Source organism: Peromyscus maniculatus, chromosome 12, assembly GCF_049852395.1.
Source record: "Peromyscus maniculatus bairdii isolate BWxNUB_F1_BW_parent chromosome 12, HU_Pman_BW_mat_3.1, whole genome shotgun sequence".
Classification (NCBI taxonomy): Eukaryota; Metazoa; Chordata; class Mammalia; order Rodentia; family Cricetidae; genus Peromyscus; species Peromyscus maniculatus.
In genome coordinates, this window is record NC_134863.1 from 80,998,254 (window position 1) to 81,020,753 (window position 22,500).

General features: G+C 44.2%; 1 protein-coding gene and 1 pseudogene across 5 annotated transcripts in view; one reads left to right on the top strand and one right to left on the bottom strand.

Annotated features, from left to right (window-relative positions):
- Positions 1-587: 587 nt before the first annotated feature.
- The window catches only part of Cryzl1 (crystallin zeta like 1), a 41,405-nt gene continuing 19,492 nt past the window's right edge, over positions 588-22,500 (bottom strand). For 3 of the 5 annotated variants that reach the window (XM_016002119.3, XM_076549219.1, XM_006983556.4), the window contains 9 exons: positions 20,724-20,768; positions 19,542-19,610; positions 10,629-10,762; positions 9,497-9,608; positions 6,411-6,509; positions 5,324-5,442; positions 4,267-4,372; positions 2,825-2,870; positions 588-1,099 (listed from right to left, as the gene is read on the bottom strand). In XM_016002119.3, the coding sequence (XP_015857605.2) occupies positions 1,000-1,099; positions 2,825-2,870; positions 4,267-4,372; positions 5,324-5,442; positions 6,411-6,509; positions 9,497-9,608; positions 10,629-10,762; positions 19,542-19,610; positions 20,724-20,768 (830 nt within the window). In that variant the 3' untranslated portion in view covers positions 588-999. Of the gene's footprint in view, positions 1,100-2,824; positions 2,875-4,266; positions 4,373-5,323; positions 5,443-6,410; positions 6,510-9,496; positions 9,609-10,628; positions 10,763-19,541; positions 19,611-20,723; positions 20,769-22,500 lie in introns of all 5 variants that reach the window. The other 2 variants (XM_042259549.2, XM_076549220.1) reach the window with 2 other exon arrangements.
- Positions 12,031-16,020, top strand: LOC121821805 (translocation protein SEC63 homolog pseudogene; annotated as a pseudogene).

The following is a 22,500-nucleotide window of genomic DNA, read 5'->3' on the forward strand; positions in this document are numbered from 1 at the left end:
AGGGCCCGGAGGCCCCGCCCCGCCGCGGCCCCGCCCCGCCAGAGCATGCGCGCCTGGCCGCCCCCGCCCCTCCCAACAGCTTGCTCGGTAGCCGCTTCCGGCCGGCGCGTGCAGCCCCGGGGCGCTCCTTCAGCGGTTCTGCTGCGAGGCGGGGCGTCGCCGAGAAAACGTCACCAGCGCGCATCCCCGAAGGCACGGAAACGAATCAACACTACTTTAGTCTGCAGTGAGGACAGGGTCAGCCCCGGGTGGGGAGCCTGAGTGCAAAGCAAACCGCACACTGGGCGGTGGGCATCTACTTCCTCAGAGAAGCAGCAAGGTCATTCTGAGAGAGGGGGTGCTCAAGAGGGCACCCCCAGAACAATGCTCAAGCTTCAGGCTAGGCTCAGGCCAACTCTTCCATCCCTGTCTCCAGTGCCCGGCCACCCCGGCCCTCTATGCCAATGCTGTGCCACTATTAAAGGACCTGGTACTGTAGGATACTGGAGAAATTCGGAGTGAATGAATATTTTTAGAAAATTGTAAATGCCAATGGATTACCTTGAAATCGGAAAATACACTCAAATGCTAAAATAACGACAGCAGAGGCTTGTTAAGGAAGGTGTTGAGAATGGAGTTGATACAAAATCAAATAACGTTTTCATGATATAGCAAAAGCCTGTGACGGATGTATTGAGAGAATAGTGTGGCTTTTGCTGAAAGCAGTTTTCTTTATGGAAAGAATTTTATAGCAGAGGCAAATGTATAGATGCAATAACAAAAAAAGGTTTTTGGAATATCCCCTTCAGAGGCTAAAAAAAAAATCAGGATTTTTTTGCCATTAATTTTGCAAGTATTTTTCAAATATGTCGAATAAACAAGCATCTTATTATGGCAGGAAAACAGGCTTAAAAATAGAAAAACTTGTTTGATCTTCCTTGATTTGTCTCAACAATTTCCAAAGAAAACTGGCTTCATATACTTGTATGGGTACATCCAACTGAGGTCTGGGAAAGAAAATTAAAATTGAACAACTTGCTTTTTTCTTTCTTGATTTTTCTGAACAATTTCCATGGAAGCTTTTGCCTCATAGAGTGGAATGGGCTCATCAAGTAGCGGTCTGAGGAGGAAGAATGATTAGAAATGTCAGGCACAGGCACAGATGAGTGGAATACACATGCAGCAGGTCATACATTTGGTTACAGTTTGATTGTATTCATCTAAGTAATCCAAACAGCTTGGTAGTGGCACATTCCTTTAGTCCATCACTGGAGAGGCAAAGGCAGGTGAATCTGTGAGTTCCAGATCAGCCTGAGCTATTCACCTATCAAAATAAATAACTAAATGAAAATTAAAATCCAAACAAAATTACAAACTCATCCATTAATATTTTTATGGTTTTAAAGAAGTAGTAATTTTCTTCCTCTTTCTTTCTTTCTTTCTTTCTTTCTTTCTTTCTTTCTTTCTTTCTTTCTTCTTCTTCTTCTTCTTCTTCTTCTTCTTCTTCTTCTTCTTCTTCTTCTTCTTCTTCTTCTTCTTCTTCTTCTCTCTCCTCTCTCTCTCCTCTCCCTTTCTCTCTCTCTCTCTCTCTCTCTCTCTCTCTCTCTCTCTCTCTCTCTCTCTCCCTTTCTCTCTCTCCTCTCTCTCCTCTCTCCCCTCTCCCCCTCCCCCCCCCCCCCCCACTCTCTCAGAGGTTTCCAGACCTGAAACTCACTCTGTAGACCAGGCTGGCCAATGAACTCACAGAAATCTGCCTGCTTCTGTCTCTCAAGTGCTGGCTTTAAAGGCATGTGCCACCATGCCTGGCTCTTTTTTTTTTTTTTTCTTTAAAGACAGGGTTGGTCTTCTTAGATAGCACAGTATGGCCTAGAACTCATGATCCCTGCCTTAGCCCTCCAGGGCTGTGAATACAGGTATGTTCCACAACATTGGGCTAAAAGTGTTTAAGTTTTGAAAGAAAAATATACCACTCTATCTGTTTACTTTATACCAAAACCCAATTTAAACAAACATGGTACTTTTTATCCTCTTGTCAAGCTATGAATTATTTCAAATTCTCTGGCAAGAGAGATGAAGGAAAGGGAAAGGTGAGATACAGAATAAGTTGAGGAGAGAAAAGGCACAAGATAAAAAATCTGTGGGAAGGCTGGAGAGATGGCTCAGCAGTTAAGAGCACTGGTTGCTCTTCCAGAGGACCTGGGTTCAATTCCCAGCATCCACACAGCAACTCACAACTGTCTGTAACTCCAGTCCCAGGGGATCTGACACCCTCATACCAATGCACATGAAATAAAATAAAATAAAAAAATCTGTGGGTATACTCATTGGTGTACAACCAGGTACATTTTGAGATATGTATCTGAAAGAACAGCTATTTATCTAAAGTGAATAAAAAGAGGTACTAGGTATACTATAAAACTGGAATAAAAGCCGGGCGGTGGTGGCACATGCCTTTAATCCCAGCACTTGGGAGGCAGAGGCAGGAGCATCTCTGTGAGTTCGAGGCCAGCCTGGTCTCCAAAGTGAGTTCCAGGAAAAGGCGCAAAGCTACACAGAGAAACCCTGTCTCAAAAAAACCAAAAAAAAAAAAAAAAAAAAAAAAAAAAAAAAAAAAAAAAAAAGAAAGAAAGAAAAAAAAAAAGGAGGGGGGTGGTTGGGGATTTAGCTCAGTGGTAGAGTACTTTCCTAGCAAGCACAAGGCCCTGGGTTCGGTGCTCAGCTCTGGAAAAAACAAACAAAACAAACAAAACAAAAAGAAAAAAAAAAAACAAAACTGGAATAAAAACACGCCCACTTTTCCTTGAGAACAGAACAATAACAATGATTTAGGGTTTTTTTTGCATACCTGAAAATACCAGCCGATAACTTATCCATCACGTCTTTTAAGATGCGTAACTGGAAGGGTTGTTAAGGTGGTAACTTAATAGAAAGAGGACTAAATAAGCCATTCAGTAAATACAAGATGCCAGCCTGGTCACTTTTGTTTTTCTTTTAAAAAAAATTTTGTACTTTCAAATTCGAAGTGGTATTCCAGCAACTAGAAACTGTCAATCCCCTCTAAAACAGAAGAATGAACGGTTGAGAGCTAAGGTGTGACAGAGCAGAACCTTCTAAAGACAAGTGTTGATAGCACAGACTGGCACATAAGCAGTGACCGAGATTAAGCAACAGTTCATGGAGTCATGCATGGTTTTCACTTAGGCATTATGCATGGCATTCAGCACTTACATCTCTTACAGGAAGTAAACTTTTATCAATTAATTTGGTTGATATCAGGTTCAATTTGTTTGCATAAATTCATTTACTTCAAAAAATATGGAAAAAAAAGCTAAGTAATATGTATGTACTTGTGTTAGTTTGAATGAAAAACGTCCCCCATTGGCTCATGTGCTTGAAGACTTGGTCCCAGATGGTTGTATTCTGGAAGTATTGGAAGGAAGTACTTCACAGGAAGTGGGCTTTGATGGATTATGGCCTCATCCCTGCTTCCTGCTCTCTCGGCTTCCCACGGGTAGATAAACTGTGTTAACCCAGGCTCCTGCCTTGCTGCCAAGCCAGGCCTCCCAGCTCTTATGGACTCTATCCCCCGGACCCCTAAGCAATCAAAATTATATCCATATGGAGAATAATAAAAAGAAACATGAAGGTCTGGAGAGATGGCTTATAGGTAAGATCACTCGCTATATTTGCAGAGGCCCCGGGTTCAGTTCCCAGCACTCTTGTGGCCACTCACAAGTGTGTGTCACTTGAGTTTCGGGGCCTGTCCCCTGGTCTCCTTGGGCACCGTGTGCACAGACATCATGCAGACATAGACCCATATTCAGACCTATACACATTAGGCAAAAAATAAATCTAAAAATAAATTTCCCAGTACTGGTACTTATAAAATTCAACTGCAAACATTTTGGAATATTTTGTACAATGGTACCACCTTAGGAGTTAAGCATGCTACCCCTTAAAGTACCATACAATACCAGGTTTAAAAAGAAAATATTCCACCTGTCTCATTACCCCCCGTTCAGAAGGAATTAGACCCCAGGGTGTGATTCTGTCTCTTCTGCCTGTACCCTCCTGACAGTCTGTGTTTCACCTGTGAAATGGAGCGACTTTAGTCAGGCCTCATAGATTTACTGCTTAAATGAATGTAAGATACCTGTCCCTCTGCCAGACATGCTCAAGGAAAGCTCACAGCTAACTGTAACTTCTTATGGTTACATTGAAAGAGTTTATGAGTAGAGTGTGAGGCAAATTGCAAGCTAGCAATTCAAATCAGTAGAAAAAGGATATAAAGATATTTTCCCTGTTGTGCATTTGACAAGTTCCAGACTTCATCATTAAGGAAAGCCACCGTTGCTCCCTTGAGGAAAAGGCAGTGGCTATCTGGAGGGTCCAACTTTGACAGAAGAAACAGAGACAAAACAGCTTCTGTTAAGTTGAACAGCATGAAGGTGCTTGAAGCAGAAAACCTTTAATGCAAATCCACCATTGTAGAAAGGACTCAGCTGCACGCTCTAACAGCTGTTCACTAACTGTGACGTTTTCCTCCCTCTGACACGATGAGATAACTAGGACAAGGCAGATGCCGGGCCGGTGTGGACTCTCGGGGAGAAAAGAGTTATGTATATGACAGGTTTCTACAGGTGGTTCTGTCGGGAAGTCTAGACTGGTATATTAGATTGTAGTATTATGATATATATATTCAATTAAGAATTCTGTTAAAAAATAGCTTTGGAGGAAATTAACCTATACACATATATAGTAATATGAAATTATGATAATATTTATAAATATTATAATTGCTAAGTTACTAGAAAGCAAATTTTTAGGGTCTGAGAGATGGCTCAAGTTACACAACACCAGTACCCATGCAAAAGGCCGGGTGCAGCATGCACATCTGTAATCCCATTGCTGGAGACACAATGGGAAGAGATCTGGGCCTGATGCCAGCCAGTCTAGCCAAACTAGCAAACTCCAGGCTCAATGAGAGACCTCTCAAAAGATAAGGTGGAGAATGAGAGCGGGAGATACCAGATGTTTATCTCTGGCTTCCCTTGCACATACATATGCACACACAGATAAAAGTGTAATTTGAAATACAATTTAAAAATCCAGAGGCCACTGTGTACAATGAACTAAATACAATTATAATTTATTCTAACTGCATGGACTTCCCTGCCCGATAGAATAGAATGAATAGATAGAGTAGAATAGAATGGCCAGTCTGTAGTTAACATAGAAAAGAGACTACATTCCTTTAAACACAGGGGGTAATTAGAACTCATACTGTTTTTTTGCTAATGACTGCACTTGGTTAATAGCAAGGCTTCATTATTTCTGACAATACCTGAAGGTTTTCTTCTGTTGTTACCCAATGGCCTCCAACACCAAGAAGTGTGATGATGTCATGCTTATGTGGTAGTTGTAATTTTACAGCTGGTTCATCATCTTTACTATATAATCTCACTTACAAATGAATAGTTAAGAAAGAGAGAAAAAGTATATTTTATAAAAATCTGACAAAATTTATTTTGCATATCAGTCTTTTTTATACAGCAAGAAATAATTTTCTTAATAAAAGGCAAACTTAGTTAACTTTAAGCTACACCAAAATGTACTCTAGACTTAATTAAAATTAAATGCAAACAAAATAAATTTTGATTTGGAAGCAAGCAAGGTAATGTACTACAACACTATATCTCATGCTAATTCTAACAACCGTAGCTTAATACTGTGGATGGACTGCTCTCTTTAAAATACTGAGTCACAGCACTGAAACACACATTTGGAAAGTGACCACACGAAAGTACACTGTTCACTTCCACTGATGATTTCTATGAGTCAGTTTCCGATCCTGGAGAACAGATCAGAAAGGAACACACACGATGGCTGTAGCTGTACTCACAATAAAATACAAACCAAAGTGCTGTGCAGCTCACAACACTGATCCTTCAGGAGCAGTGAGTGGTGCCACCTAAATGTGCACAGATCAGGTGTGAAATGGACCCAAGTTAAATGCAAATTTAACTTAAAAAGTTGAAGAAAGTGAATGGTACGAACTTGTTTTTCCCCATCCAGCAGAGGGCAGCCACACAGTGCAAGTGACTGTGAAATGCTGGGCAGTGTGTATTACTGGGGACCAAAGGAGTACACTGATCATGGTGACAGGCTTCTTAGAGACACTCATCTTTTGCTTTTCAAGCTTCAGTGCCTAAGGCTTAAAATGCATGCTCCCTCTTCCAGAGGACAGGGTTGATGATGGGAATCAAGTGAAGGAGTTACACTTTAAATAGATGAGTTCTTAATTAAAAACAAACCCTTAAATGAGACGTCTGATTTTATGAATGCAGTAATAATTAGTTCCCAGTTATACTCTTTCTGCAATTTATGCAATTAAAAACATCACACAGGCTGCTCATGGCATAGGTACCCACCTCCTGCATCTATGACAATATCTACTCCCAGGCCACCTGTTTCCTCCAAACAGCTTTCAGCAACATGGACTTTCCCATTAGACACGTCAATCACACGGGCTGTCAAGGAAAGGAATCAGGAAGAAGGAAAAGAAAAGCCAGTGTCTATTTTCTGAAATAGTTTCAACAGTTATTAAATTTAAAGGAAAATGTCAATTCTGCTTAATTTCTTTCTCAAGAAATTCAGTATTGACGGATAAGGACCGAGGGAGAGGTAGGCATAGTCAGTAAAATGAACATGAGTACATTTTGACCCAAGGCTGCTCCACTGACAGAGGTTGGCTGTCCATGAACACAGGCCAGATGGCCAGACCTGGGAACCTGAGCGCAGAGGCCCAGGCCCAGCACATACCTCAGGGCGCCAGTGAGAGCAGACAGATTCTTAAGCTTTGTGAGATTCCCCAGTATCCAGAGCTGCACCATTGTACACTGTGGGACTCATCTTTCAGAAGTCATTTAATCCGTCCTTAATCGTGGAAACCTGCCCTCCCCCATCCTCCTCTAGCTCCCCAATATGGAGAACAGCCGTGAAAGTAAGGAAAAGGAATGTGACTGGTTTGGGCAGAGTTAGGGAACCACGCTACTTTTAATTGGCTGCATTAACTAAATATACAGACCCACACATACTTTGTGTGTGTGTGGTGCTGGGTGAGGGGTGTGGGCAAACCCTGACCTTCTACTACCCTGATCAGTCTACTACTGAGTGATGTCCTTAACTCTTAAAACAATTACAGCAATAGAAAAACGAATTCTGTTAACAGTACAACAGAACTATACAGAGAACTGAAAAGAGTTTCTTAGAATTTGAAGCAATGAAGATATAGTTATATTTCACTTTGGTTTTTACCATCTTGTTGAGGAAATGTCTTTTGGAGCTGTTCAGGTGAGAGGCTTAGTCTAGCAGCAATCTATGACTTTTGGTGGGGAGATGGGGCAAAAATGGAGAGAGGGGCCAGGAGGACAGGCTGGGGGGCAGGGGCAGGGCTGGGGGCTCACACGCTAAGAGCTCCCACTGCTCTCGCAGTGCACCTGAGCGCCGCCGCAGCTTCCCAGCACCCGTGGCAGACAACTCAAGGCTGCCAAGTCCAGCCGGAGGCGGCCTGGTGCCCTGCCTTGGATCGGCCAGCACCAGCACACACGTGGCATACATACACACAAATAAAAGTAAATCCTAGAACAAAACACCTTCTAAAAAAGGTGCTGAAGCAATTCAGGAAGGGCAGAATTCCCCAGTAGGAAACATTTCCAAGAATCCAGTTTGAGCTCTCTTCTCCACCCTAGCTTCTCTCCCTGTCTTCCTGTGCTGGGGATGAAACATGTTAGATGAATACATGACAGACAGCATGCTTTCCAAACCACAACTGAGACCTCCATTCTCTTTTCTCTTTGTATGTATATCAACATCTGCAGATGTATGTAGGTGCTCTACATGCACACATGTGACCTTCAGTGTGAGGCCAAAGTCCACACTGGGAATGTTCCTCAACTGTTCTCCATTAAACAAAACACCCCCCCCCCACTTTGTATTACATTTATTGTGTGCATTGTGTGCAAGTGTGCACGTGTGTACCACAGCACATGTGGAGCTCAGGGAACAACTTGTGGGAATCATTTTTCTCTTTCCACCGCGTGGGTCCCAGGGAAGGTACTTGGTGGCAAGTGCCTTTGCCCCCCGGGCCATCTCACTGGCCCATCCCAGTTTGTATTTGTTGAAATAGGGTTTCCCACAGAATCTGTGGCTCGTGCCCGGAGCTACTTTAGCTAGCCAGCTTCCCCGGGGACCCTGCCCAGTCTCTACCTCCTGAGTGCTGATTCTAGGCACATGAGTTCCAAGGATCTGAACTCTGGCCTTCCTGCTGAGTGGCAACTGCTTTAACCACTGTGCCGTCGCCCTCCCCAATTCTGTTTTCAGATCTTCATTCTCCATGCTTTCCGCCTCCTTCAGCTCTATTACCTTCCTTCTGTTTTTGTTTATCTTTATCGGATGCAAACTGCAACCAAGGAAACAGCTTGGGCTTCAGTGTTAGATGGGGCTGGACTCAGATCTTCTCCCAGTGGTCCTGTTCCTGTCTTAGAAGTCAGTTCAGGTCTCTGGAAGTACCTACTGGCTGTGCAGTGAGGCCCCGAGGACTTCCCCTGGCTTTCCCAGACCCCCCTGCCCTCTCACTCTGGTGGTTTCTGCTTTCCATCGGTTACTTTCTCCAGTCCAGCCTCTCCCTATCTGACTGTCCTCTAGTCTCCACCCTTTTCTTCTCTAGATAAGTTCAGTCTGCTGAGGCTGCTGGCCTCCACCGTGGCCCATCTGCCTATGTTTATGTGACATGGGTCACCTGCTTCTCAGCATTTTACAGAAGACAGACAGTTAGAGGCTGAGAAATGCACAGAGTGATGTGAAACCCTATCGACTGACTGGCTGAAACAGAAGAAGCAACTGGCATTTCTAAATTGTATCAGAGTTGATTTAATTCAGACCCGGTGAAGTCGGAAACAACAAGACAAAGAAGGAAAACAGAAGATGTAAAGGGTGTGGGTTTAGAGCCTTAAACAGGGCTGAAGATGGAGCCCAGTGGTAGGCACGGCCTAGCATGCACGAGGCCTGGGCTGATCGTCAGCACCATAAACCAATACACAAATATCAGTAATAAGACACTTTAGTAATTTTTTCATTTTTTGGAGACAAGATCTCAATGGGTAGCTCAGGCTGCCTTTGAACTCGGGATTCTCCTGCCTCACTCCACTGAGTGTTAGGATTACAGGCAAAGAGACACCATGCCTGGCTACTCGTTTTGCTTTCCCTTCAAGATTTCATATTTTAGGGCTGGAGAGATGGCTCAGAGGTTAAGAGCACTGGCTGTTCTTCCAGAGGTCCTGAGTTCAATTCCCAGCAACCACAGGGTGGCTCACAACCATCTGTAATGAGATCTGGTGCCCTCTTCCTGCAGGCATACATGCAGGCAGAACACGGTATACATAATAAATAAATAAATCTTTAAAAAAGATTTCATATGTTAAACGGTCTATACTGAGTAATGTAACATGTAACGTACCTATAGAAGGCCTAATCCTCTCCAGATGTTGCTTGTCTTCCAGGCTGCATGCTGTGGAAATCACCTTGGCTCCTCTATGGTGTGCTAGCTGAATGGCTATTGTCCCAAACGCCTGTGTGGAATACATATCAATGGGTTCATAGATACAGGTGAGAGGACACACCTAGTTTACTTCACAGACATTTAACACATACAGTTCTTCAGCATTACTTTAAAATGTTTTAAAACGTTACATAATAGAACAAGGGAACAATACCCTCAAGCTTAGCAGGGCAAGCTTCCTTCGGAAATTTGAAGTCAGATCTACCGTAACTGCACACGGAAGTCCAGGGGTGAGAGCCGTGTTCAGAAACATGGCGTGGAGAGGAACAGCAGCCCATACAGGCATTGTCAGTCTAAGCTGGCTGCACAGCACGGATGGGAATGTAATTACACTGCTTTCACGATCACGGCACCTCAGAAGTACCACCTTTGGATCCACGGGTAAGAATTAGGAAAGCACTGCTCTCCTGATGTTGGGTGTCAGTCTACAGTCAGTGCTGAAGGCATTTCTGCACACCCCCACCCCAGAACTGTGGCTTCCATCAACAGCCTGTTAAAAAGAAAACTGATTTTACCCTAAGTTTTACACTTTTTTAAAATGGATCACGTAGCGTCTTATGGGTTTTTTGGTGACGTGTAGTACACTGGAGCACAGTTTAATCTTGTATTGACCCACCTGGTAAATGCCAACACCCTTACTAGCATGAGTAAGCACTGGGGTTACGGTTCAGAACTGCCTGAGACTTCCACGAGACCCCACAGACTCATGACTCTGTACAACAGTAATGAGTAAAAAGGCCTGGCTGGGAGAGCCCACTGGTAGGACACTTGCCTAGCAGGCACCAGACCTTGGGTTGATCACCACTGAAAAAGAGAAGGGAGAAACAAAAGTCTTGCCTTGCTTTTTACCTGACTGGTGGATTCAGCTAAGTCCAGCTTCGACATGCTATTGATAAAAGCTGTCTATAAGGGTAAAATGGAAGAGAAATCTAACGACTGAATGACACAGAAGGACATCCGCAGACACAGCTTTCCCATAGTTCCTATGTTTATGGTGTACTGGTATAAAAACAAAATCAACTGGACTCACACTTGCTCCATCCATGATCAGCACGGACTTTCCAGGAGAGAGATGAGAAAGGTAATACAGAGCTGTGCAGGCTCGGACGCCATCCCGAATGGCTCCGGCAGCTTCTGTCCACGAAACCTTTTCTGGTTTATGAACTATCACAACAAACAAGAAACAATTCACTAGTGAGTTCATCGGTACCAACTCTTAGATCCAGTCAGACTCATCTCTACCGCCATGGACCGCTGACCCAGCTCCAGTCTCCTCCTTTATCACTTACATTCATTTCCCTGTTTTGATTCTTATGCATGGAGGAGCCGTTCTCCTAGGACTGTCAGGAGATAAAATACATTCAGCGAGCACATAAAGTACAGCTGCAGGACGGACTGTAAGATGCACAGCAAGCAGCTGCCTTCCTGGTGAGCGGCCAGTACCTGGTGCCTCAGCCCTGCGCTCTACAGCTCTCACGGTTTCATGCCCTCCTTCAGAGTTCATCATGTCCGTATCCCTCGACAGTTAGCACTTCTGCCTGATTCTGAACCTGTCTGTGCAGGACCATGCATGCTTTTCTACTTTGCTTTGTTATATTTCAGTTTTTAAAGTTCTTCTTTCCCATGTATGATGTGTGTACATGACACAAGTGTGTGCAGACAGCAGAGGACAACTTCCTGAGCCTCACATTAGTTTATAACGGACATTTCCTTGTCCTCGTTAGGGAGGCCTGGCCCGTGTGGAAATCCTTGCTTGTTCATTCATTTCTTAGCTGATGAACACTTGTTCCGCGTGTTTGGCAGTTAAAATACCACTGCTAAGAATGTCAGGGCGTTGACTTTGGAGAGCAAAGCAGCCCTGCAAAGGTACCTGCTGCGGAGATCTCTGGCCATCACTGGTACTGTCGGGGTATGTGATGGCTCTTCCTGTGACTGTCATTGGCTCTACCATGACTGCCTCTCCTCTCAGGTCCGCTGGCCTTCAGAGTCCTTGTAGGAAGTGACTGCTGAAGTCTAGGTCAAGTTTTCTACTTTGTTGTTTATTGTTTTATGGGAATTTTTAATATATTTCAGATGAGTCATCTGTTCTTATGCTACAAATATTACAAGCTGAGCATCCTGCAGAATGCTTGAGACAAGAAGTGTGTTGGATTTCAGAACATTTGCATATACACAAGTTTTAGAGTTTGGAGTATTCTTTTATTCCAGACTGCAGTTGTTCAACATTTTTCAACGTGACAACTCTCCTTTTCAATCACTTTAGTGATGTCTTTAAGAAAAGCAGTGCTGGATGATATTTGAAATCCATTAGTTGGACATGGTGCTGCACTATGATCACAGTACTTGGGAAGCTGCAGCAGGGGGATTATGAGTTAACAACCAGCCTGAGCTACATAGCAAGAGCCTGACTGGAAAACAAAACAGCCGGCAAGATGGCTCAGTAGGTAACGGCGCTCGATGCCACTCCTGACGACCTGAGTTCAATGCCAGAAACCACAGGGTGGGAGGAGAACTGACTTCTGTACGTCATCCTCTGGCCGACACGCATGTACACACCCACCCACTGCATGTGAAAGCAAAGCCAAACAACATATAAATAATATCCTAGCACTTCTTCTCCTAAAATCCCATCAATGCCTCTCCTCCTCTGCACTTGGGGAAAAAATGTACACTCCCAATAGTTTTAAAACCTCAAAATATACCTGGGTATCATGCCGTACACATTTAATCCCAGAACTTGGTAGGCAGATCTCTGTGAGTTTGAGGCCAACCTGATTTACAGAGTGAGTTCCAGGCAATCCAGTGCTACATAGTGCGACCTGTCTCAAAATTAAATAATACCGCCCCCCCCATGGGATAACAAACTAAAAAATAAGAGCTCTGTATGATCTGCCCATTAAGCTGTTTCCTCACATTTTGAATAATTCTTGTGTTCAAATAAACTGTGGTGTTGTCACCCTAAAAGCAATCCTTTCTGATTTTATCTCACATCAGCGAATCACACTTTTCATATGACTTGGTCACAGAGCAATCAGCAGTGCATTAACAACAAACTAATGCCACCTAGTGGGCAGACAGAGCATTCACACACTATGGTGAAAATTCCCTAATCAATGAGCTGGGAATGAAAGGAGAAAGAACACACCAATACTATATAGAGTACTTCTTCACGAAACTCTTCAGGACAACCATGACTTACATATGTGCTCCCATCCTTGGTTCCTGGTCATAACTCCCACCGCCCATTTTATTTTCTAAATGACTAGAAGCGTATCTTTCATTAAAGTAGTTGGACCTTTTGTCCGTGGTTGTCTGGTGGATGAAGGAGAGCATGGTCTTTAATATTGCTGGGGTATGTCAGTTCAGAAGCGAGCTTCGGAAAGCAAAGTCCCTCTGACTTCATACACTCTAATTTACTGCTGTTCTGGTCTTGGAGTTGACCTGCCAACAACACTCTGACACGCCTTGCCTGGGAAACAGGAAGACTCCAGTCTAGTGGGGTCCTGCCCTCATCCAAAAGGAACGAGAGAGAGAGAGAGAGAGAGAGAGAGAGAGAGAGAGAGAGAGAGAGAGAGAGAGAGAGAGAGAGAGAGAGACTGTGACCTGTGCATATCTTCATTTGTGTTTATTTGTATCCTTTCCAGTAAACCAGTAAATGCATTATCTTCAGCTCTTTACAAACTTTAAAGTGACATCTAGTCATTTTATTTATGTGTCAGTGTTTGCCTGCATGTGTGGTGCTCTCCGAGGTCAGAAGAGGGCATCACATCTCCCTGGAACTGGAGTTACAGATGTATGGGTGCTGGCAATCAAACCTAGGTCTTCTGGAAGAGCAACACATGCTCTGTAACCACTGAGCCATCTCTACAGCCCCAGCCTCAGCTCACTTAGCCAGTCTTGGAATTAAACGAGTCTAGAGTGGGAACCCTAACTCTCAGAATTCCTGAAGGCCCAACTTGTGACTACGTCACAAATGAAGGCAGTCTTGTGGGACTGAGTCAGAACCTGTGACATCTATTTTATCTCCAGGAAGACAGCACCAGAATGAAAGAACTAACGAGGAACAGAGGAGGCCTGGTGTGCCTTGTGCAGACCTGACTGTTGTGGGAGAAATCCCCACACAGGCTGAGGTCATCTTAGGTATGACCCATGCTGAGTATATGATAGAAGAAATGGTCTCTGTGTTCTTTCTTTCTTTCTTTCTTTCTTTCTTTCTTTCTTTCTTTCTTTCTTTCTTTCTTTCTTTCTTTCTTTCTTTCTTTCTTTCTTTCTTTCCTTCTCTCTCTCTCTCTCTCTCTCTCTCTCTCTTTCTTTCTCTCTCTCTCCCTTTCTCTCTCTCTCTCTCTCTCTCTCTCTCTTTCTCTCTCCCTTTCTTTCTTTCATTTTTATCTACCCAATACTATTCTTCCAATTCTGCTGATTATGAAATTAGGTGTGGAACTATTGGTTTGCCTAAGGCCTCATAGGTAATCTGGTTGAATATGTGACCTATAGTATATCTACCTCTTCTTAAGTTCATCTATACACGTTGTACTTGTATGGTCTATTTGGAGGCACTATTTCCTTTCAGTCTATCATATTTTATCAAAACTTTATTTATATGACATGATCTCAACACTTGGAAAGCTGAAATTGTGGTGGTATTGTGTTCCCCAAAATATTGTGTACTCTAATAAATTTATCTGGGGTCAGAGAACAGACAGCCACTAGATACAAAGGCTAGAAAATGGTGGCACTCACACCTTTAATCCTAGCATTCCAGAGACAGAAATCCCTCTGGATCTCTGTGAGTTCAAGGCCACATTGGAAATAGCCAAGCATGGTGACACACGCCTTTAATCCTAGAAAGCAAGCCTTTAATCCCAGGGAGTGGTGGTAGAAAGCAGAAAGATATATAAGGCGTGAGGACCAGAAACTAGAAGCATTTGGCTGGTTAAGCATTTGGCTGGTTAAGCTTTCAGGCTTTGGAGCAACACAGTTCAGCTGAGATTCATTCTGGATGAGGACTCAGAGGCCTCCAGTCTGAGGAGACAAGACCAGCTGAGGATCCGGCAAGGTGAGATAGCTGTGGCTTGTTCTGTCTCTCTGATCTACCAGCATGGACTCCAATAACTCGCCTCTGGTTTGATTTTATTAATAAGAACTTTTAAGATTCCTGCTACATGAAATAGTAAAAGAATTACAAATCTGAGACCAGCTTTGGATACATAGTGAGTCTTGTTTAAAAAAAAAAAAGAAGTAGGAGAGTTTCCAACCATCAAAAGGACAAATTAAAACTGTTCAGGATTTGGTCAGTTTAAAGGAATCAGGTCGTCATAGTCTGCTGCACTTCCTTGAAGATGACAAATATGAAGAGGTAATGGTAGTCCTTGGGAGTTTTCCCTATGTGACTATGGATATAAAGTCACAGGTATTGGATGATGAGGATAGCAACAACATCACAGTAGGATCCCTAGTCACGGTGTTGGTTAAATTGACAAGGCAGACGATGGCCGAAGTATTTGAAAAGGAGCAGTCCATCTGTGCTGCGGAGGAACAGCCTGCGGAAGATGGGCAGAGTGATGCCAGCAAGAACAAGGCCAAAGGAGGATGGCAGCAGAAGAGCAAAGGACCCAAAAGATGCCCAAGTCCAAAAAGAAGAAAGAAGCCTTTGAAAAAAAAGCCCACAGCTCTGCCCTTCCCCCAGGCCAAAGAGCAGAAACAGAAGCAGAAGCAGGCCAAGGGAGTTGGTGGGAGTGAAGCTGCAGCAAAGGAGGAAGAAGAGGACATTTCTGAAGAGGAAGAGACCAACAGAGAGTCCCAGAGTGAGAAAGAGGATGGCAGTGACAGAGAGTCTGATAGTAAGATGAGAAACAAACAAGGACGACGAAGCAGAGCGGCAAGAATTACAACAAAGCATACAGAGGAGAGAGAGGGCTCTCCTAGAAACCAAGTCAAAGATCACACACCCTGTGTGCAGTCTCTACTTTCCCGAGGAAAAACAAGAGTGGTGGTGGCTTTATACTGCAGATAGGAAAGAACAGACATTAATATCCATGCCATATCATGTATGTACGTTGAAGGATACAGAAGAGGAAGAACTGAAGTTTCCTGCACCAGGCAAGCCTGGAAATGATCAGTATACAGTGTTTCTGAGGTCAGACTCCTATATGGGTTTGGATCAGATTAAACCACTGAAGCTGGAAGTTCATGAGGCCAAGCCTGTGCCAGAAAACCACCCACAGTGGGATACGGCAACAGAAGGTGATGAAGACCAGGAAGACAGTGAGGGGTTTGAAGACTGCTTAGAGGAAGAGGAGGAGGAAGAGGAAGGCGATAACTAACCAGTGTATGCGTGGACCACAGCGTTTGCACATGCTTGCAAACATCTGCTGCTTTGTAAGTTATAATAAAGCAGAAGCAGTGGAGAACTGAAAAAAAAAGGAAGGAAACTTAAAGTACACATATATAATTCTAATCACACATGTGCATACCATTCATACAGAAACTACATTTAAGATTCTAAGAACTTTTTACGATTATTTTTATAATTTATGTATGTGTGCACACATGTCGTGTGCCACAGGAGGCCGGCAGAAGGAGGCGAGATGGTCCTTGTCCTCAGGACACAACAGCAAGTGCTCTCAGGGCAGAACCGGCGTCTTTCCAGCCCTAGACTGCAGAGGCTCTAACTGCCTGCTCGAGTCTTGCTTGTGTATTAATGCTCAATGCTCATTATGTTATAAAGACTAAACAAATAAGTAAAATATGGATCAGTGATAGCTCCATGAACAGTAAAAATGAACATTATATTTCTTTTTCAGCTTGGGCCCGGAAAAAAAAAGGAGGGGAGACAGTTGAAAATGTATGCCCAATTTTGAATGAGAGAAATAAAAATTATTTTTAAGTTTGTCGGAATGCCTTAAGAACTAAAGGCAGTTGGGGCTGTAGAGATGGCTCAGGGCTAAAATGCCACCAAGTCTGATGACCTGCATTCATATCTGGAGCCCACGTGGTGGAAAGAGAAGTGACTGAGTCCTACAGGTTGTCCTGTGGCTGTCACACAGGCACTGTGATGTGCCTGTCACCCCACGACCCCTTGAGACATGCACACAAGAACTAACTAACTGTTTAAAAAGGGATCAGAAGCAGGATAGCTAAACCAGCTGGAAGGATTACACAATCTGAACTGTATCTGTGGCACTGTGAAACGGCATTCACGTCTGGGGGTAATTTGGAACCCCATTCTTGGGTTTGCTGAAAGAACAAAACTTACTTGAACTGAAAGTGACTGAAGCCTGAGCTCTCATTAAACAGTCACCAGGCTAAGCGTGAATAGAAACTCAAGTTGAATCTGAGATTCCCCAGTGCAAAGTTTCATGGAGTGTACTGAAATCATCTTCTGCTCATAAAATGCTGGAGCTGCAAACAGAACACAGTTTTCCAGCTGAGTCTCCTCGTTAGTGCATGGTGAGTGTGACCAGGATTCTCACCTAAAGGTCACACTCTTGGTGGTCATTTGTTAATGTTTTAAAGAATTCTTTTTATTTATATGTATGTGCCCATGCGTCTCTGTGTGTGCCACGTGTGTGCATGCCCATGGCGGCCAGAAGAGGGTGTCAGATCCCCTGGGACTGAAGTGGCAGCAGCTGTGAGCTGCCTGACTTGCGTGCTGGGATCTGAACTCAGGTCCTCCAGAAGAGCAGCCAGTGCTCTCAACCACTGAGCCACCGCTTTAGCCCCAGTGGGGGTCATTGGCTTGGCCTGTTTTGGGACAAGCTCTCACTTTGTAGCCCAGGCCTTGAACTCTAGATTCTTCTGTCTCTGGCCTAAATGCTAGGATTACAGCCATGTTCTACCACACCTGGATTAAAGGACTCCTAAGGAACCATCGAATCCTGGTTTCCTCCTCAAAGAATGTCTGCAATTTTTCACTCTACATACTTTGGTACACTTGTGGACTATAATCCACCTTCCTGATTTATAAATAAACCACTAAGAGAAACATCATTCTGAACTTAAACTTTATAGCTTGGACCCAAACACTTGGACTTGCTCTTTCCCTCCTGATCTGTGCTGGAAGGGATGTGGATGCTGGCACAGTGGCCTGCCTGGCAGACGTGAGGCCGTGGCATTCCATCTCCAGCACCTTAGCACAGGCAAACGGACCTTTCAATGCTCACTGCTGCCCAGAGGGGCTTGCTGTTTGTGTTGTTGTTTTTAAGCCATTTGGTTGTGTACGTGTGCTTATGTGTATCCCAGTGTACACACCCATGCACATGCACACGTGGAGGCCAGAGTTACGTGTTGTTTTCCTCAATCACTCTCCATCCTGTTTGTTGAGATGAGACCTCTCATTGAATTTGGGTGCCCGCTGGTTAGGCTGGCTGGCCAGCAGTCGTAGGGATCCTGTTATCCCTGCCTCCCTCAGCACTGAGGTTCAGGGTGTGCACACTGCCTCTGGACTGTGTGTGGCTTCTGGAGTTCCGAGCACAGGTCCCCGAGTCGTGCAGCCTCTGTTCTGACTGAACTGCCTCCCCAGCCCCCGCTGCCACTCTTCACTTCCTCAGCCTCCACCCTCCTGACCGGCCCGAGTGTCCTTCATCTCCTCTAGCTGCTTAGGCGATGAAGCATCTGGTCAATAGTTTCTGTTAGTGTGTATGCATTTTGGAAATACTCAAAATACAATTTCTCATGAAAAATAAAACTGAATATTGATCAAAGCCTATTAGCAACAGAAACCAAATATAAGCTTTCTTCATTCTTTTCTGCCTCAGTTTTGACAAGTATTGTTGGGGAATATTTGAAGGTGTGTTACTTTTGCTTATGTTGCATTTATTTAACTCTGTGAAGCTGTGTTACTGTGCCTGTCTAAAACACCTGATGGTCTAATAAAGAGCTGAACGGCTAATTGTAGTGGGTAGCTGTTCCGCTTTGACCTGGAAGTACTTACTACCCCTAGTGAGGCTTCTGGTAACTGCCACGCCTACCTATGACCTTCCCTGAAGTGGGGCTGAGAGGGGAGCCCTTAAGACCAGAGATCCAGAGGTGCTGGGCCTCTTGGTTCCTCATGATCCTGGATGCTGGAGGGAAGACTGAGTCAGAGTTCTCCAGAGAACCCCACTGGACTGCACCTCACCTCTCCCAGATCCTGTAACCAACCCTTTACTGCCTGCCAGTTACCCCCAAATAGACCTCTTTGTAAGTACGTGGAGTTGCCTTGGTAAATCCCCACATCAGCCAACGGCGAGGCAGCAGAGAGGCTAGCAGGGCTGCGGGCAGGGAGAAGACACAGAGGAGAAAGCGGGGAGGAGGAGGGGGAGGACTCCGGGGGCAGCCACCCAGCTACACAGCCGGCCAGGGAGTAAGATTTACAGAAGTAAGAGAACGGGAAAAACCCAGAGGCAAAAGGTAGACGGGATAATTTAAAGTTAAGAAAAGCTGGCTAGAAACAAGTCAAGCTAAGGCCGGGCATTCATAAGTAAGAATAAGCCTCCATGTGTGAATTTATTTGGGAGCTGGGTGGTGGGCCCCTCAAAAGAGCAAAAACAAACAACAAAGTACTGTCTGATTTTATACATTTTTTTGTTTTAGTTAATAACAAAGAGTTCAATGGTATAGCACTTATTTAACAGGCTGGAGGCCCTAACTTCCATCTCTAGCAACACAGACACATTGACACAGACACACAGATGCACTGACACACACACATACACACACACACACACAACACATACACACACTCAGATAAGCCAAGGGTAAGACATTTTCAAATTCTGATTATAAATATAATTTCAGAGCCATGAGCAATGTTAATAAACCTTGCAGGTCCACACAATGCTTAGTCTAAGCACTAATTCTATAAATAACGCAGGCTAGGAATATCCCCATGGCCAGCCGACGGTTACATGACAAACCAGTGAAATGAGCCTGACAAGTTCCCAATGACTGGACTGCCACATACCCAGGTAATGTTCATGTACTTGAGTGACTTCACAGAGTCCAGGGGCTTCTGAATCCAGGGGCAAGATTCCTAAAAATTAAAATGACAAGTTTAAGGGGGGAAAAACGCCCCCAAATGAATTCACTCCTGATGAGCTATGTTCATGTATGTTCATTCAAGAAGGTTCCTGAAGTTCCCAGGAAGGGAGAGGAGCAGTTGTACTTATTTTGGCAGGAACACTGCAACACAATGACACCTCTGTTCTCTCTCCTGTCACTCCTGAGTGACGGTAAAGACGATGGCCTCTGTCATACAGCCAACCTGGAGTGTTGGACCCCCGATGCCCCTTGCATCGTTTTATTTCACAGGATGCCCTGGATCCTGTCATCATAGGATGCGTGACTTCAACAGAACCCCACTTTCCTGGAGTCCAGTCAGTCTCAAGGAAACTTGAGCAATACAGAGTGTTACTGATTTCTTAGGTGGAAAAATAAAAGAATAAAATCAGCAATTCATGGGGCGTGAAAGCTGAAGACACCTTCCCACATACCTAATCTTTAACAGCATTTCCCAAGGCTCAGAGGACACTTTCTATGAGGATGAAGAAGGTTTCTGAGGGACAGTGACAAAAGCGACGCTCTACACGTTTCATGAGTGTCTGGGACACAAGCATGAACAGGTGTTTGTAACATTCTTTCAGTAATTAAGGATTGAAGAATAATAAACTGCTTCAGGTTAATTTCTGCTTGTACAGGAGAGGCAGAGCCCTCCAGAGTCCGGACTAGGGTGGAGAACAGAGGCTCTCCATGGCCCGGTCCATCAGCCATCTTCAAAGCCCGGCCCCTGACTCTGGAGGGACCACACAGGAAAGCCAAGCGTCGAGGCGAGCATGAGGTCTGGCCATTTTCTACCTGTGTTCTCTTCAGCAGCCAGACAGATGCAGGCCTGAAGTGAGCGTCCTGCTCACTGAGGTCAAGCGCTCCTCGCCTTTCTTCAGCAATGGATACTTGAGAGCAAATTTCAAAAGCCAGGAAAAAGTTGTTGGAATGTTAGGACTGAACCCTGGCCTTACACATGCTATACTCCCAGCCAAAAAAGCACTTTCATATGAAGTGAGGTCATAATGAACATCAACAATTACAGAATAAAAGATGGGCTGACAATGAAATGCATGGTTTGAAATAGGACTTGTGAACAACTTACCGACTACTTCATCATCTGGTTGAAAGAATGATACCTTACTGCCAACTAAAGAGCAGAAAGAGGGAAGCGTTAACATCACAAAATTACTAAATTTAATTACTCTATTTAAACCTCTTTATTTGATTGTGTATGGGCGTTTTGGCCTCGTGTGTATCTGTGCACCTTGTGCATGCTTGGTGCCCATGGAAGCCAGAGACGGCATTAGATTTCCTAGAACGGTGTCACAGACAGTTGTGAGCTACCATGTGGGTGCTGGGAATCAAACCCGGGTCCTCTGGAAGAGCAGCCGGTGCTCTCAACCACTGAGCCACCTCTCCAGCCCCCTAGATTTAATTTTTATTTAACGATTAAAAGCCAGACATAGTGGGCAACACCTGTAATCCCAGCACTTAGGAGGTGGAGTCAAGAGGTTCAAGAGTTTAGGGTCATCCTTGGTTACATATTAAATTAAAGACCAGCCTGGGCTACATGTAACTCTGTCCTCAAAACAAAGAAAAAGCCAATTAAAAAGTTAAAAAAATAGGGGCTGGAGAGATGGCTCAGAGGTTAAGAGCACTGGCTGTTCTTCCAGAGGTCCTGAGTTCAATTCCCAGCAACCACATGGTGGCTCACAACCATCTGTAATGAGATCTGGTGTCCTCTTCTGATGTGTAGGCATATATGCGGGCAGAACAGTGTATACATAATAAATAAATAAATCTTTAAAAAAAAAGTTAAAAAAAATGAAATCACTCACGGGATTGTAAAAAATCCACTCAATCAAAGGGCCAAGAACTTGCGTAAGGTAGAGCCCTTCAAGGCTTGCTTCTCTAGAAAAACTGAGGTACACGGTATTGGCACTGTGAGGAAATCCTGTTTCTGTGCCACTGCCAGTGTGGCCGACTTTCAGGAAAACAACACATCTACAGCTTCTGATGGCTGTTCTCTACCCCCCACCCCTACCCCTGTGCTAGGCACATCTTCCACCGTCACCTAAGCGGAAGAATCTCAGCCACACAAGGAGGAATTCCAGCGAGTCATGTGTTAATTTGATGGGGCAGGAGAGATGGCTCAACAGTTAGGAGCATTTGCTGTGCTTGCAGAGGATCCGATCAGGTTCCCAGCACCCACAAGATGGCTCACACTGTCGCTAGCTCCAGTTTTAGGGGATCTGATGCCCGCTCTGTCTTCTACAGGTGCACACACATCCATGCAGGCACACACTCGTGTGTGTGTGTGTGTGTGTGTGTGTGTGTGTGTGTGTGTGTATGTATATATATGATATATGTATACACACACACACCTATATATAAAATAAAGATAGATGTTTTTGTAAATTAAAAAAACAACAACAAAAAATTATTCTGACTTGGTAAATAAATTCTGGTTGGCATCCAAAAAGTTTTTGGAACTTTTAAAAATTTTATTACTGTTCTCATTATTGTGTGTACGTGAGTATATATATATATATATATATATATATATATATATATATATATATATATATATATGCCTTGGCACACATGTGGAGGACAGAGGACAACTTTTGGGAGTTGGTTGTGGAAATGAACTCAGGCTGTCAGGTTTGTGTAGTAAAGTGCCTCTACTGGCTGAGCATCTCTTTGGCCCAGTTCTGGGACTTGGAACTTTGGTGATATGATACTGTTTCTGTCTCCTACCCTGGGTCCTTGAAGCCCAATCAATGACTAACTCCTGCTGATGTCATTTCCTCATTTCTCCGCCAGTCCCTCTTGTCTGTCATCGCTCTCTAGCTTATGGACGTTGTTATCTCTTGTGT